The sequence below is a fragment of the Grampus griseus genome, assembly GCF_964374135.1.
Source record: "Grampus griseus genome assembly, chromosome: 10".
Taxonomy (NCBI): Eukaryota; Metazoa; Chordata; class Mammalia; order Artiodactyla; family Delphinidae; genus Grampus; species Grampus griseus.
In genome coordinates this window covers 97327995-97344446 of record NC_139004.1, presented here as the reverse complement: position 1 = coordinate 97344446, position 16452 = coordinate 97327995, and the positions used below count along the sequence as shown (strand labels likewise).

General features: G+C 51.6%; 1 protein-coding gene across 2 annotated transcripts in view; it reads right to left on the bottom strand.

Annotated features, from left to right (window-relative positions):
• Window positions 1-16452, bottom strand: part of IRAK2 (interleukin 1 receptor associated kinase 2) — a 58088-nt gene that overhangs the window by 34104 nt on the left and 7532 nt on the right. For both annotated transcript variants that reach the window (XM_082664557.1, XM_082664558.1), the window contains exon 2: window positions 14628-14810. In XM_082664557.1, the coding sequence (XP_082520683.1) occupies window positions 14628-14810 (183 nt within the window). The remainder of the gene's footprint in view (window positions 1-14627; window positions 14811-16452) is intronic.

The following is a 16452-nucleotide window of genomic DNA, read 5'->3' as shown; positions in this document are numbered from 1 at the left end:
TCCATCACCACACAGCTACGAATTTTTTCTTGTGATAACTTTTAAGGTCTACCCTCTTAGCAACTTAAAACTATGCGAAGTACAGTATTGTTAACTCCAGTCACCACGCCGCACATTACATCCCCGGTACTTATTTATCTTGTAACTGGAAGTTCTCCCTTTTGACCCTCTTCACCCATTTTGGGCCCGCGCTCCACCTCCGGCAACCACCAATATATTGTTGACTGACAATGAAAGAGGATATATAATGTGTTACCCAGGTTTTTTTCTTTGTAAAATATGTGTAAAAGAACCCGAAGAATATACAGGAAATGCTAACTGTGAACATTTCTGGATGGTGTGATTATCAAGGACTGTATAATTGTGGGTTGGGGGGGTTATCTGCATTTGGCAGAATCTTTCAACAATGATCATGTGTGTATCAGTTGCACAGTAAATTGTTTCTTAAGAAAAAGTCAGTAAGCAAGCTTGCTCGAACAGGGACGAGAACGGAGCCTTCCGATGAGGGTGACTAGCCCGAAAGCAGTTGAGCAGCAGATGCGGGGCCCGCTCGCTCCTGGATTTTGCCACTGATGGTCTAGGACGTGCCCTTGACACCTTCACTGTGTGTGTCCTCACCCCAACCCTAGGGGTAGCAAAGAGGGAAACGGAAGCTCAGGGAGGTGGGGTCCCCTGCCAGAACCAATGGCTGAGCAGGATTTACGGCCCCTGTGGGGACCCCGGAGAACACACACTTCGTTTCTCCCCACGTGGGGTCCTCAGGCACCACGCGCCCCCAACCCAATCACCTCAGGGAGAGGCCCTTCTGGCCCAAACTGGGATCCCAGAAGCGAGGCTCCTCCCCAAGGGCAGCCCTACCGGCAGGACTCACAGACTCCCACGTCTCTGCTCACGTAATGCACTGCTCTCCACAGGCACAGGGTGACACCGTCCCTCGTGCAAAGTGACAACTTTGCCGGTGAGAGTCACTGGCAGTGAAGGCTGACTCGTGAGAAGATCCAGGGCAGAAGCAAAGATCCCAGGAGGAAGGGGTCCCAATGCCACTCTGAGCCCTCTTCCCCCCTGCCCTCCCCTCTCTGGCCTAGGGAGAAGGCCCCTTGACGCACCCTCCCTCCACCAACTGCCTCAGTTGGGGTCCTACCCGTGTACCTCAAAGGGCCATGTCCACGCCATCCTCATGATGACATCTGTGTATGAGACACAAGGGCAGATGTGACTCCTCTGTGGCCCCGGTTCCCCTCGCGTCAGGCAGGCCGGGCCTGCTGGTGAAGGGGACCCCAGACAGCCCACCACGGTAGGAGGTGTTCCTGGCTGCATCAGCTTCTAAAGGTGCCACCTGCACCCCAACTGCCTGCGTCCCCAGAATAAGCGGCACTTCCCCCCATCCAAGGCCCAGCTGAGCCTGTTTCATCATCAGACAAATGGAAGGGAAGGTGACGGTCGCGGCCTGACCTAACTTCAGTGTCCTATTCCTTATTTCTTTCCCTTTCTGCACAGATCTTTGCCTCTCCATCAAGACCTATGTGGCAGGAATACCGAAGCCACCCACCCATTTGTGGCTGACCTCCCTGGCCTCCACCAACAGGGGATAGAAAAGGCTTCATTATGTTCTCAACCTAAGGTGAGTCTGCAGTGACAGGCAGGGGCCTACAGCTGGCACCGTGGTCCATGCAAACATGTGGGACTGGGGCACATGCCCGCCCGAGGAGGGAACAGCCCTGAGGCATGGGCACCAGCACCGGCGGGTGCCAGCCTGAGACAGCTTGTCAGCGCATTTCTGCTGCAGCGCCCCCTCCCACCTAGTCACACACGAGGGCCCCACCCAGCCACAGAGGCCAACGTCAGGCCTGCAGTTACAATCAGATGACAAGCTTCAGTTTCCTGTGAAACCCCCGTTTCAGCCCTCTGTGGGTGTTCAGATGCAGACAATAAATAAGAGGCATAAACAGGACACATCTTCATTTTGACGCTTAGGTTGCCAGTGCCCGATTGCCCGAGCTTAGCTGGAAGGCGCAGGGCAGGCCTTTGCTTGCCTCTTTTCCCACCAGCAAACCCAGAAGAGGGAGAAACTGTGGCTTTTCTGCCCTTAATGCCTGGAAGCTTACCCCTGATAGCTGAGCGGATACAACACCCACTCCTTTGGGCCGGTACGTAAACCAGAGTGCCGTTGAAATAAAAATAGAACATCGAGGGCAGGATGGAGCAAAGGAGGACAAAATGTTCATGAAGAAGGGTCATGACGAGCTTTAAATCTCACGAGTTTCCTGTGAGTTTCCTGTCTGCCAAGGCCAGGACCAAAAAGCAAGCTGGTTACGTCATCTATTCCTATGACTGGTGTACGGGAACAGCCTCACGCTTCCAGGACAGCACTCTTTCTTCCGCTGGAATCTCACAAAGATTCCATGCATAAAGTTAATTCTGCAGGATCATGAGATCCAAAAATAGGAATTGTGATCACAGAGTAGAAGCGAGAGCAAGTGTGGGGAAGTTCCCAGAGCCAGGCTTTCTAATCCTAGCTGTACGCGCAAGGACAGATTTCTTAACCCTCTGAGCTTCATTTGCATCTCCCGCGGAGTCAGAAGAATTATAACCCCTCTGTCCCAGAACAGTCCCAGGACTCAGTGGGACCAGATACAAAAAGCAGCTGGGCCAAGGCCAAGGCCAGGACACAAACTGTGACATAGTCATCCTCTGTCCTCTGTCCTCTCTCCCTACCCAAAAGGACCTCTGATCCCAACTTAGGGTCTCTGTAGGAAGCAAATGGGGTGGATGGCTGTATCCAACAGTTTAAACCCTCTAATAGGGACTTCCCTGGTGGTACAGTGGTTAAGAATCCACCTGCCAAGGCAGGGGACATGGGTTCGATCCCTGGTCCGGGAAGATCCCACCTGCCGCGGAGCAACTAAACCCGTGTACCACAACTACTGAGCCTGAGCTCTAGAGCATGCGAGCCACAACTACTGAGCCCACGCGCCACAACTACTGAAGCCCACGAGCCTAGAGCCCACGCTCCGCAACAAGAGAAGCCACTGCAACGAGAAGTGCGCACACCACAACAAAGAGTAGCCCCCGCTGGCTGCAACTAGAGAAAGCCCGCACGCGCCAAAATGAAGACCCAACGCAGCCAAAAAAAACAAAAAAGAAAAAAAAAAACCCTCTAATGGACACATGACTCTCAGTGGGCAGTGGCAGGGCCTTGAAGGTGCAGTGGCCGTGGGGATGAGTAATACAGAAGCCCAGCTAGACCTGCTTCCGCCCGCTGTGTCATTGGCAGCCCCTGGTCACACACAGGAGGACAGGCAGCTTGGAGTTCTCCCTGCCAGTGCCCCTAGGGACGGGAGGGGATGCCAGTGCTCGAAATAACAGCTTCAGTGTCTGTGGGCACCAAGGGGTTGATGCATTGGTTCTCAGATCAATTAAATCAGAGTCTGGATGCTTTCGAAAGTTCCCTAGGTGAGGCTGAGAACGACTGGCTTAACCCGGAGTGATGAGGGTTGAGTTTCCGGCACCAGGGGGCAGAGAAAGGGGGCAAAAGCATTTCTCTGTGCTCTCTCCACAGTTCCCAGGGGACGATGGGCCTGATTCCCTTTTCTCTCTGCTTTGTATTTTCAGGATGTCCCACTCTCTCTAATGAGCACAAGAGCCCAAAGATGAACTCAGGGCTTCCAGCCCGCCATGCACACCGCAGCCAGGCTCACGGGCAAGGGAAACGCTCCAAATCTGATCCGACAAGTGGGATGAGGAACTGTACCCTACACCCCCAGAGATGATGAGATAAGTAAGTGCTCAACAGTTATAAGCTACCACTGTAATTTACTATCATTAGGATCATCACCCCTGAGTCTAGGTCAGGCTTTTTTTTTTTGTCCTAAGTGCTTTCCCATAGGTGTGGCCTACTGAATTCAGAGGACACCTCTGGGGAGAAAGCCCAGTTGCTCTCTCCAGTTTATACTTGCGTAAAGTGAAGCCTGAAACAGTTCTCTTATTTACATGTTTACATTACATGTTTATTGAGGTCCCGCTTCCTTTGGTCAAAAGGCTTAGGTGTGCTGGGCCCTTGGCAGAGGGGCCTGGGTTCTCCTCGCCGGCTGGCAGCCTGGGAACATTTAACACAGTGGCAAATCCGGGAGCCACATGCTTGAGCAGAGGGGACTCCAGCTGCCAGCAAGGTCTTTCCCCAGTGAGCACAGTCTGGAATTGCCCCCACTCTTCTCAGCCCTCAAAGTAAACAGTGAGGTAACATTTATAAATTTGTTTTTATTCTTTGTACTTATTCTGACTCATGTGGCTGAAACAGATCCCTTCTAGAGCAAATGAAAGTGATTCATCCCTAACTAAAGAACCTAGGTGCCAGCTGGCCGTATCAAGACAAAAAGAGCTTTCTGGACCCTCTCTTTTCCTTTTCCTTTCCCTCCCAATCCCTGGGCTCAACCTTCCTGGGCATCCAAAGTCCACGTACACAAACCACTCAAAACTCCCAACTCAAGCTAGACGGGAAGTTAGGCAAATAAGGGGGCATGACCTTGTCTTAAGACCTGATCGCCCTATCACGGCTCCTCCACTGGACCTGCTCACTGGCTGCTAAAATGACTCATCCATCCTTATTCATTTATTCACTGTGTTAGGGGCTGCGGGCTCTGACTTATCAAAACTCGCATGACAGTTAAAAGATACCTAATTTTAAACCGGGAGGAGTTCTATGCTGACAACAAACTGGAGGAAGGGAGGGGGGCACCTGACACTTACTTACACGGGGTGCCCGGGGCAGACTTCTGTGGGCAGGTGCCATTTAAGCAGAGACCCAGAAGATGAGAGGGATGAGCCACGGGAAGAATGCAAGGGAGCTGGGGAGGGGCCCGCATTCTAAGGGGAAGGAATAGCATATGCGAAAATCCTGAGGAAGAAAACACTTCGGTGCATCTCCTCAAATGAAGGATGACCCTAGCGGCTGAGCTGAATGAATGCGGGGGAAAGTAGCCAAGATGAGGTGAGAGAACCGGGCAAGGGTTAGTCCACGTGAGATCTCGTAGGCCATGGTTAGGCAGAACCTTAAAATAAACCCCCTTGAACTGAGGTACCCAGTAGCTGAGACAGGGCTTACCAAATAGTCATTTGCTCCCGCTCAGACTCCAGCCTCCCTTGCAGTTAGGCTGGGGCCACGTAACCGGTTCTGGCCAATGGATTTTAAGTGGAAATGCTACTGTCACTTCCTGGACAAAGCAATTAAGAGCTGGCGAGCCTCGTCCATCTGTCTCTCCCCCTCCACAGTGACCCTGGAAGCCGTGCACTCCCAATGGCCTGCCGAGTGCCAGAAGGCAGGAGCCAGCACTGCACTTGGAGAAATTGATTCTTTGCTGTGTTGAACAGCTGAGATTTCTGGGTTTATCTGTGACCTCCACATAACGTAGCCCATCCTGATTAATGGGTAACCTCGACATGTGTCCAAAGCTCGTAACCCAGAGGAGCTGCTTACGACCGCATTGCACAGAGTGGGAGCTCAGTAAACCGCAGCTCCTCTCCCTCCAGCTCGTACCCGTCCTCTCTGAAAAACTGGGGGCTGGTTTAGAGGCACCACACACAAGCCCCTCTGTCCATGCTCACATTTACTCCCAAGAAACCCGCAGTGATTAAAGCCTCGCTCTTTTCCAGTGGAATAACTAACACACAGAAGGACAGTCAGAAGACCATCCTGAGCCCCTCAGCAAGGATGTGCGAAGAGCCTCGCATCGCTCGTGTTCTGAAGCGCCCCCATTTACGAGAAAAGCAGACAGGGCAACGTCTACGCCTATTTTTCAGAGACTTGATGCCATCTAGTGACCTCCCCCAGCAGGGGTTAAGGTCACGCAGACCTGCATCCCTTTCCAGCCGGTTGCTTACTTGCTGTGTGGCTTTGGGCAAGTTACTTATCCCTGCACCTCAGTTTCCTCATCTGTAAAATGGGAGTAGCGAGATTTGTGAGATAAGATGCTTGCCTGGCACATATTAGGTGCTAAATACAAGTTATGACTAGCATTCAGTTAACAGTGACTCCTGGCCAGGACTTTGGCAGGGGGTGGGGTGCGGGGGGGGTGGTCTTGGCCCTGTGCAGTGCCACGCCCAGGGGCAAGTCTCCAGGGGCCCCAGGGTCTGAGTCCTTCCCACGCTTTTTTGTCCCCTAGTGGTAGGAAAGGGGCGGATGTTGGGAAAACTTCCAGGAGAACACACACGAGCCCTGTCTGGCCCTTGCAACAGCTCAGCCTCTTTGGGAGAGAAAGGGTGTGTTCTCTTCCATTTCACTTTAGGCAGCAGATAGAAATTCCCCACGCAGTGAAAGCCCGGCTCCAGGAAGGAAATGACTTTGGCTGAGCTGCCAAACCAAAAGTTAGAAACTGTGAAAGCTGCACAACCAAGACGAGACTGCATGAAAACTGGGAAACTTGAAAGAAACTCCCAGGAAGATGGTAGCAGCAGATGGGAAGATGAAACCTTGGTCACTTCCCTTGGAGTCCCTTCAGGTTCCAGAAGCTTCTTGCTTTCCTACTCAGTTGACGCCTGGAACCTCACAGGCCCCTGTTCCCCACTGTGGCCAGAGCAATGGGGGTACTCCCAGGTAGAAGCCCTCGAAAACCTTCCCTACACTCCTGATGAAAGTAGACCTGACCACACCCAAGCATTGCTCCTTCCCACCACCCGGCCTTTGCACGTGCTGTTCCCTCTGCCTGGATACACCTGTGCGGTCGGCCCGCCAGTCCTTTGAATGGAGGCTCAAGTTTCAGCTCCTTAGGGAAGCTTCCCCAGATGAGATCAAACCTTCTCCTCTCCTACCCTCCTACCTACCTACCCACCCGACCTACACTTCTCCTTTGAGCACTCCTGCTGTGGTTGGGTACACGTCTCTATGGCATCATCCTGTTCATGCCCGTCTCCCACACTAAACTGTAAGCTCCTTGAGGTCGGAGCCCTTGTCTGTATTTCCACTGCTGCGTCCCCGGCACCTAGCACACAGCAGGCACTGGATAATATGTCTCAGTTCACTACTGACTCTCTTGTCCAGATTTTGTGTATCTAACTCTCTATGGGGAGGAACGAGGGAGAGTGTCACCTCACGAATCAGGCACACCTGGTTTCGAGCCTCCATGCTCAGAGTTAGAGCCATCAGACCCCCACCATCGGCAGGCTCAGGTCCCCTGCCTGCCTCAGTGCCGTTTAATCAGGTCCCCTGCCTGCCGCAGTGGCCGTGATGACAGCCGACCTGCCTCTGGCTGGAAGCCACAGCTCTGATACATCAGCCTCTGCCTTGATTCCGGCTCCTGAGACCCGCAGATGCCAGCACCTAGACCCTGGAGCCTGGCTCACAGCCCTCTCCCTAAATAAGCCTGGTGGTCGGGAAAAGTCCCCCTCAGGAGTAGGACTCTCACGTTTTAAGCCCCAGGGTGATGGCTGGCCCTAGCCTCCAGGGTCAGACTCTCCTGACGTTGAATGCTGACCTGGCCGTGCAAATGCTGCCCCTGGTCCCCCAGACTCTCTATAAAGAGGCTCCCCTGGGATGCCCAGCAATTGCACCATGGCCACCATTGTACCAGAGCACTGATTCCCACAGTGTACTGGTTCCATGGGAATATTAATAAGTATCAAATGAAAAGGGGGCTCTGTGGTCAAATGTAAATGGAAAACCCCGACCTAAATAGATTTCTTTGCTATAGAACTTATCAGATCCTTAAAACGTTGGGTGTGCACTGTGACTCTCCAAAGGTAGGGGGCACTGATAAAGCATACAGATATCCCAAGGCTAGTGATTCATGAAACCTCTAGTTGCACGGCGTAACTTGCTGGAGCACACATCTGGGGCATGTGATTGGGGAAATGCTACTCTGCACCATGACTCGCCCTGCGGACGTCCTATGCACACAGTACTTTCCCCATCACAGAAAGACATTTTTTCAATCAGGACACAAAGGCGGCATTCCTCTTCCTGTCCTGACCCAGAGACTGGGGCTTCATCCAAGACCCAGCTCTTCCCTGTGGGCTCAGAAGAGCCTGGAGATGTGAAGACATCCATGGAAGACCACTTTATGACGGGTCTTTGCCAGAAGTCGGGAGGTGAAAGTGGAGAGGGGAGGGTAAGAAAGGGCAAGTAAACGACGCTTCACCTCACAAAGTGACGCACCAAGAGGCACTGCCTAGAGCGCATGGAAAAATAATTATATGTGTAACAATATTAGTTAAAGGTTAGAAAAACGACCTACAGACCCACAGAGGAGCCAAAGGGGGAGAGGAGGTATGTACAGCCAAATCCTGGTCTAGGAAGTGAATGGATAATATATAAATTGATATATATGAAAAGAACAGGAGAAGCACATTATTTAGAGATGGTACAAATGTGGTAGAGAATAGCCATTCCCCTTGTCTTCCTATATTCTAGAAGTTTTAGCTAGACATACGGCTGCTAAAAACCACATTTTTTAGCTACTGCCAGACTCCCTTTGCAGCTAATTGTGGTCATGTGACTAGGTTCTAGCTAATAGAACTTTGTGAAGTGATAAAGCGCATCTTTCAGATTGTACCCTTAGAAGGAAAGAAAATCCCCTCCCCTTCCTGCTGCCTGGAATGTGGAAAAGAGAGGAACAGCCGGAGCGAGTATCTCAAACCACAAGGTGGAAGCCACGTGCGCAGGGCAGCAGAATAAGGTAGAAAAAACGCTTGAATCCCTGACACTGTGGACCCACCCTATCAGCTTTGGATGGCCGACACACACACCGCTAGTGGAAAGAAACCCTCTTTTAGTTTAACCTGGTGTTGTTTTGGCCTTTCCTACCGGAGCTAAATCAATATAATAATGCTCCAGGTGGGAAGGACCCAGATATTGCAGACTGGAAAGCTGATTACTGTGCTTACACCAAAGCAAAACCGTCACCCGTGACCCTCGGAAGGCAGGCCACGTGCTACGAGCACCCATAACTCTAAGGGGAGAAGCTGAAAATGCTCTGAATGTTGGTACACGTTGCTTCTCTTTTAGGGACCTCCAACAGAGGGAGAAGAACTCCACTGGAGCCAGACCGTGTTCAAGCAGAGATGAAAAGGAAGACTCTTGGCCTGTAGCAGACAATCCAAGTTGACCAAGAACCCCCGTCAGGGGCCCTGAAGGGTCAGCCCCAGCAGGAGGTGATACCATGGCCCCAACCATTCTAATCCCCACTCCACCTTTCTCAGTCCACTGATGAACTGCAGGAGGGGCTCTCTGCCAGACACAGAGCCCAGAAACAAGAGTCAAGATAAGAGTGCTTCCGCCCCATCTAAGCTATTGTTTCAGGTGGCCCCGAGGGAGGCTCCAGGCGTGCACCTTCCATTGGGGGGGGGGCAGGCCGAGCACACAGGCCACCAAGAGGAAGAACAAACCTTTCAGGGTTAAGAATGAAGCTACCTAGGCCAGATCATCAGCTGTGGCTGTCACACAGAGAACTGATGAGAAGCCAAGAGACCAGAAGCTTCCAGCATTTTGAGAGACCTGTACCGCCAAAGAAGCCACCGTCCTGGTGTGACAAAAACCGGCCATTATTTGACGCCACAGCTCCTCCCAGGTGCCCAAACCCCTCCCCCAGCAGGAAGTGGGCTGTGAAAGCCGTGTAGCCCCCCCATAAGGGCAGCCTCTCCAGTTCCCACTTCCACTGAGGCCACAGGCATGCTCCCCCAATGTCTACCCCACCCCCCAAGACAGAGCCAGTAGTCAGAGAACCAGGTGCTGGGTCAGCGGTTCTTAAACTTTTATCTGCACCTGAATATCCTGGAGGGAGACTCAGGACTCCACCCCTGGCGTTTCTGAATCGGCAGCTGAGGTCAGGCCTGAGAACCTGCATTTCTAACAAGCTCCCAGGGGATGCTGATGCTCAGAAGTCCAGGGAACACACTTTGAGGATCACTGGTCAACTGAGAAGAACAAGGGGCTGCCAGATGGACCAAACAAAGGACCCACTCCCCTTGCCAGAAGACACTCCCCTGGGGAAAGGGTGAGCACGTTTTGCTCGTGGGAGGAAGGGTGCATGTGGATACTTGGGTGGCCCAAAGCAGAGGGCTGTAGGAAGACAGCTGGCCCTCCAGTATGTATCCCCTCCTCTGCTAGAGTAACAGACGCTTTAGTTGTGCACACAGGCTCCCAGCTACAGATTACATTTCCCAGCCTCCCCTGTAACTAGGCGTGATCATGTGACCAGTCCTGGCCAACGGCCTGGGAAGGGAGGTTATGTTGCAGCTTCCAGGGGACCGTGCCCTTCTTGTAGGCTGGAAGGCACGTGTGGAGGCACAGAGTAGCCGTCTCAGGTAGGAGCTGGCAGCCGGCTGTCCCAGACAGCAGAGCAATGAAAACGAAAGAAACTGGTCCTTGACACTGGGCAGCTGCCCTATGAGCCCTGGGCAGCTTGGACGGTCACAGGAGAGAGGAATAAGCGTCTGTCTCATTTAAGTCACTACAGCCTACCCTTAGTAACAGCAATGAACCTGGGATGCTAATACAGGAAGCCACCAAGAAACAGCTAAAAGAGCAAAATGGTTGACACTGGCCAGCAGATTTGCCAGAAGAAGGAATGGTAAGCCTTCTGCACTCATTTATTCTAATTCTTATAACATTTAGTGTTTGACAATCGAACAATAATGGTCTTGGCAATTAAGGCTGAGAAGATACCAAGGAACGGAGACCCACACACCTAGCTCTCTGTACAATGGCACTAGCTCTCTATACAATGTACAGAGCTCTCTGTACAATGGCACTAGCAGCCCCAGAGCACGTGATTTCAAGAGACTGGACACACATGTGGCCCCCTGGGAACCCCACACTCCACCTTCCGGTTCACATACAACCTATGGAAGGCCTCTGCTACATGCAAATACTTACGACCTGGAGTCGTAAGTCTCTGAGGACAACACTTTGTCTCTGGGACTTTTGGTGTCTGGTTTTCAAGCTCTGTTTTATTCAAACTTATTCTTAAAGCTCTCTAAGAAGTGGTAGGCAGAAGTGAGGTTCTCAAACTGCTGTGGGCAACCGAGCAAGTTCATAAACAATCTTCAGCAAGTAAATGCAAACTAAGGTTTAACTAATGTTACAATTAGGGAAGGGAAAACTGACCGGTTGGAATAACAGAAACTTAATATGTTTCACACATGCCCTCTATATTCACTTCCAAAAAGTGACCAAGATTTATGGCACTTTTTCTCCCTAATGAAAAACAAAAAAAAAAAAATCCAAGATACAGAAAGGGGAAGTGTCTTGCCTGAGGACTGAAGGCAATAGTGACAACACAACCGAACTCCCGAAACAAAAGTGGATGCAGAGACAGGCTTGAACCTCTCTTCCTCAGGCAATTTTAATCAGCAAGGCTAAGCAGCAGAGAAAAGAGGATTGGGGAACACAGGTGGACTCTCACAGCCCTGAGAGGTTAGAGGAGGTTGGAACCGGAAAACAGGGAACTGAGTAAAGTTCTAAGAAGAAAGGATGACAGACAAATATCACTGTTTCCTGGAAGCCCAAACACCGAGTGCAGTGAAGTTCCCGTGAGAAAAGCTAAGAAGGAGGGCTCTGATCCAAATGCGCCTGGGTGTGACCGGACCTGTGCCCTTCGGGGAGGCTCTGAGCCGTTCCTGACCTCCGTGTCCTCAGGGGGAGAAGGGGCTCCTTAGATCGCCCACCTCGAGGGGCTGCTGGGAGGAGCCACGCTCAGCGCCTGGTGCCTCGAAAGTGCCCAGTCAGTGTCAGCTTCAAACAGAGTGTCACGCTGCAATGAGTATGTTTCTCTGAATCTGGCACTATGTTGTGTGCTGACCTCAAATCGTTAAGAATATATTCGAGATTAGTCAACAGCCAGGTTCTGACGTCAGTGGCAAGCTGGTGTGTCCAGTGAGAGGCCTGTGTCTCAATCCCCAGTACGTCTCTGCCCACAGGCCTCGGGACACCCCTGCAGCATCCCAGTGCCCTGCAGAGACAAAACCGGCGTCCCCCTCCCCAAAGTGGCCCGAGCAGGAGGCCTAGTCCCTCCATTCTGACTGTACCTGACCCAGCGGCTTTCCCGCTCCCCCTCTGCAGCACCCCCTCTCCACACCTACCTCTCTCCCTCTCTCCCTCTCTCCCTCTCTCTCTCTCTCTCTGGCATCCTTGGGTGGGCATGAATTTCCTCACCTCTTTTTGAACCCATTAAGAGTTTATCACTGGACTTCCCTGGTGGCGCAGTGGTTAAGAATCCACCTGCCAATGCAGGGGACATGGGTTTGAGCCCTGGTCCGGGAAGATCCCACATGTCGCGGAGCAACTAAGCCTGTGTGCCACAACTACTGAGCCTGTGCTCTAGACCCCACGCGACACAACTACTGAGCCCATGCACCACAACTACTGAAACCCACGCACCTAGAACCTGTGCTCCGCAACAAGAGAAGCCACCGCAACGAGAAGCCTGCGCACCACAATGAAGAGTAGCCCCCGCTCACCACAACCAGAGAAAGCCTGCACGCGGCAACGAAGACCCAACGCAGCCAAAAATAAAATAAATAAAAAATAAATTTTTAAAAAAAGAGTTTACCACTAATTCTCTCAAAACATGAAAAGTATGTGAAGGCACATCTACTCCATAATCAGTTCTACCACGTGCCAGGTTCTGGGGATGCAGACAAGCCAGACAGGGGTCTGCAAGCAGCTACACAGGATAGGCATTGGTCGCACCAACCAACCAATGTGGCATGGGTCTGAGCAGGTCTCCACCTGTAAGGCCACCCTGGTGTCTCCTGACTTATCTCTGAGGGTGGAGGTCTCTAAGCCCCCACTCCTCCTCCTGGAAGCCCTCCCTGATTTAGTCAGGCAGGTGCTGAACTGAGGTCTGTTGGTTCAGCCAGGTTATTCCCAGCTCAGGAACCCCAGCCAGGACAGCTCCAGGGCCCACAGGGTCTTCCACAGGCCTCTGGGGCTCTGAATGCCCTGCTCTCTACCTCCCACACCAGCTCTATGCTAGTTCCTGCAACACCCCAGGCCTTTGCACAAGGGCCTTTGTCCCCTCTCCCCTGGGCTTTCTTCCTCCAGCTCTTCACGTGGCTGTCTTCTTTCCATTCCTCCAACTTCACCTCCTCAGACTGGCCTTCCATGACAACCGTGTTCTAGAAGGCTCCCCTACCTTGTCACTCCATCCCCTTATTTTCACTTGTTTTCCTGTCTACTGACTGTCTCCTCATGACTATGCTCTCCACGAGGGCAGAGGACCTATCGCTTTGCCCATCTGTATTCCAGGACCTCGGACAGCACCAGGCACTGGCCAGGAGCTCGGTGAGCACCTGTGAGAAGTCTGGCTCACTGTCCCACACTGAAGGGGTCTCTTTGGGGACATGGCGGGGGGGGCCCAGGTGGAGATAATCAGACCCCTCATCCCCCTGCCTCTGCTGAGCACTGGCTGAACATCAGGCCCTTGACGTGTTCTATTTCTTCAATTGCACAGACACCCTGCAAGGTAGGGAGGTATTATTTATTACCTGCTAAATACATTCCCACCATGGTTGTATTCTCCTGTAGGAGGACAATTTGGTAATACTGGTATTGATATCAATCAAAACTTAAAATACACAAACCTTCAACCCAGCCATTCCAATATTGGAAAGTCATCCCATGCGAGATTCACGTGTGTGCAAACGGGGTGCACATCCCAACACTGTACACAGGAGGCAACTGCTAGAAGCAACCTGAACACCTATCAATAAATCATGGTACATCTGTCAAAGGAATACAATGTGGCTGTTGAAAGATTGTCTCAATATGAAACAATCTGCAAGATCGACTGCTAGGTGAAAATAAAGGGGACAGCCGAGTGCATGGTGTTCTCTTACTATCTGTATAAAAAAGTGTTGTAGACACATGTATACATTTGCCTAGAAAATCTCTAGGAAGGTAGATAAGAAATTGTGACTACTGGTTACTTCTTGGGAGGTTAAATTGGGAAACAGGATGAGGACGTAAATAATTTTTACTGTAGACTTCCTTGAATTTTTATGCTACAGCTATTTTTAAATTTCTATTTATTTATTTTTGGAACAGAGAACAAAAATTTAAAAGGTGCAAAAAGACTGACAATAAAGTCTCTCTCCAACACCTGGTTCCCTGGCCACCCGATTCCTCTCCCCAGGGGTGACCACCGTTACTAATTTCTTAGTTGGATGGTAAACTCTTTCATTCAAATTTTTTTAAGATTAAGAAAGGTTTTCTGGGGCTTCCCTGGTGGCGCAGTGGTTGAGAGTCTGCCTGCCGATGCAGGGGACACGGGTTCGTGCCCCGGTCTGGGAAGATCCCACGTGCCGCGGAGCGGCTGGGTCCGTGAGCCATGGCCGCTGAGCCTGCGCGTCCGGAGCCTGTGCTCCGCAACGGGAGAGGCCACAACAGTGAGAGGCCCGCGTACCGCAAAAATAAATAAATAAATAAAAATAAAGGTTTTCTAATTTTATTTATTTTTACATTTTGGCCATGCCGAGCAGCATGTGGGATCTTAGTTCCCCAACCAGGGATCAAACCCATGCCCCCTGCAGTGGAAGCGCGGAGTCTTAACCACTGGATCGCCAGGGAAACTCCAAGAAAGATTTTAAGGTGAGAGGGCACAGCTCACGCTGGCTGCTAGGGGGCCTTGGTAACTCACAGTTGAGGATGATCTGGGCGGCGCGGTAGAGCTCTAGATGGCACAGGAGGTCCAGCAGCTGCTGGACGGTGGCCTGCCGCATGCTCCACCACCACAGCAGCTCGCGCGTGATGCTCACGCCCTGCGCCCGCTCCATAGACTTGATCTTCCGCAGCTGGGTCAGGTCTGTGATCACATAGGAGGCTGGAAGGCAAGCAAAAAGGGATGCTTAGAGCCAGAAGGGCAGCCCCTCCACCAGAGGGTCACCATGCTGGCCCAGCTCTGTCCACCACAAAGCCGCCTGGCCCCATCCTACCTGAAACTCCACCAGGAGCTGGGGTCCACAGGCAGCCCAAGTCATTCAGTGCCCGCGGGGACCAGCACACTCACACTTTAATGTAAATGTCAACTTGGTTGCCACACAAGACTTAGGAGAAAGACCAGTGGACGAGAGGGCCAGGGGCCTTGAGGTTTAGCTGCTTATTTGCTATGTGCAAGTCACTTCCCCAGTGGGATGGGAGGTTCGGTTTCCTCAACTGTAATAGAGAACTTGCCCTCCAAACAGAAGCCCCGAGTAGGCAGAGAGTTTTCTCTGTTCCGTTCACTGTTAGATCCTCAGAACAGAGAAGAGTGCCTGGCACAGAGTGGGGGCAGGGCCAGGACCAAAGTGAGGCAGGGGAGGCACCCAAGGCGCAAATTTGAAGGAGGTGCTCATTCTCAGGGCTGGTCCTGCACCTGTAGCAGCAGCCAGAGAGTAGGTGCCTCCTATAATTTTGCCTTGGGGGGCTTCCCTGGTGGCGCAGTGGTTGAGAGTCCGCCTGCCGATGCAGGGGACACGGGTTCGTGCCCCGGTCTGGGAAGATCCCACATGCCGCGGAGCGGCTGGGCCCGTGAGCCATGGCTGCTGAGCCTGCGCGTCCAGAGCCTGTGCTCCGCAACGGGAGAGGCCACAACAGTGAGAGGCCAGCGTACCGCAAAAAAAAAAAAAAAAGTTGCCTTGGGCATCTCATTCTCCTCATCTCTAAGTCCCAGCCCTGGCAGGGGGAACTGAATGAATGAATGAATGAGTGAATGAATGAATCCACAGCCCACCATCCTCACAGAACTGCTATTAGGAGCAAGAGAGCTATGGATCTAAAAGCACTTTGCCAAGTCTGAAGCACTGTGCAATTTGCAGGGGGCTACTGTCCACAATACTAAAACTAATGCATTCCTTCTTTTCATTTTCTATTATAAAATGGTTGCTCATTAAAGAAAACTTGGAAAAACGCAGGGGAAAGAAGCTAATAAATTACACAGCATCCCACGAGGGTACTTTCCCTTCCGAAAGTCTCCCCACCACACGCACAGGGGTGCTTCTGGATCCAGTTAGTGCCAGGCTGTAAGTAAGACTGTGCATCCAGGCCTTATTTACTAACATTATACCATAAGCATTTTCCAAATTGGTACAAGCTCTTCATACATGGAATTTTTGAACGGTCACATAGTATTCTGCTGAGTTTCCTGAAGTGAGGGAGGCATTTTTTATTCCCCTAAACTAGGACTAAAATAATCGGACTTCAGTTCCAGGATTTCAGAAATCGTGGAGCAGGTATCTACGTGAACATCAAGTCATACATTCATTCAACAAAATATTATTGAGCTCCAGGCCTCTGAGAAGCTCTAGAGATACAGGGGTGAGTCAACCAGAAGCCCACGGAGCTTTTCTGTTTGAAAAATACAAACATAAGTGAACTGAGTGAAGAAGAGGAAGACAAGAGACCACGCCTATGTAATGACGGGGCTTGAAGGCCAGGTTACAGTTTGAACCTGATCCTAAGAGCCACGGACACCAGGACACCATGGA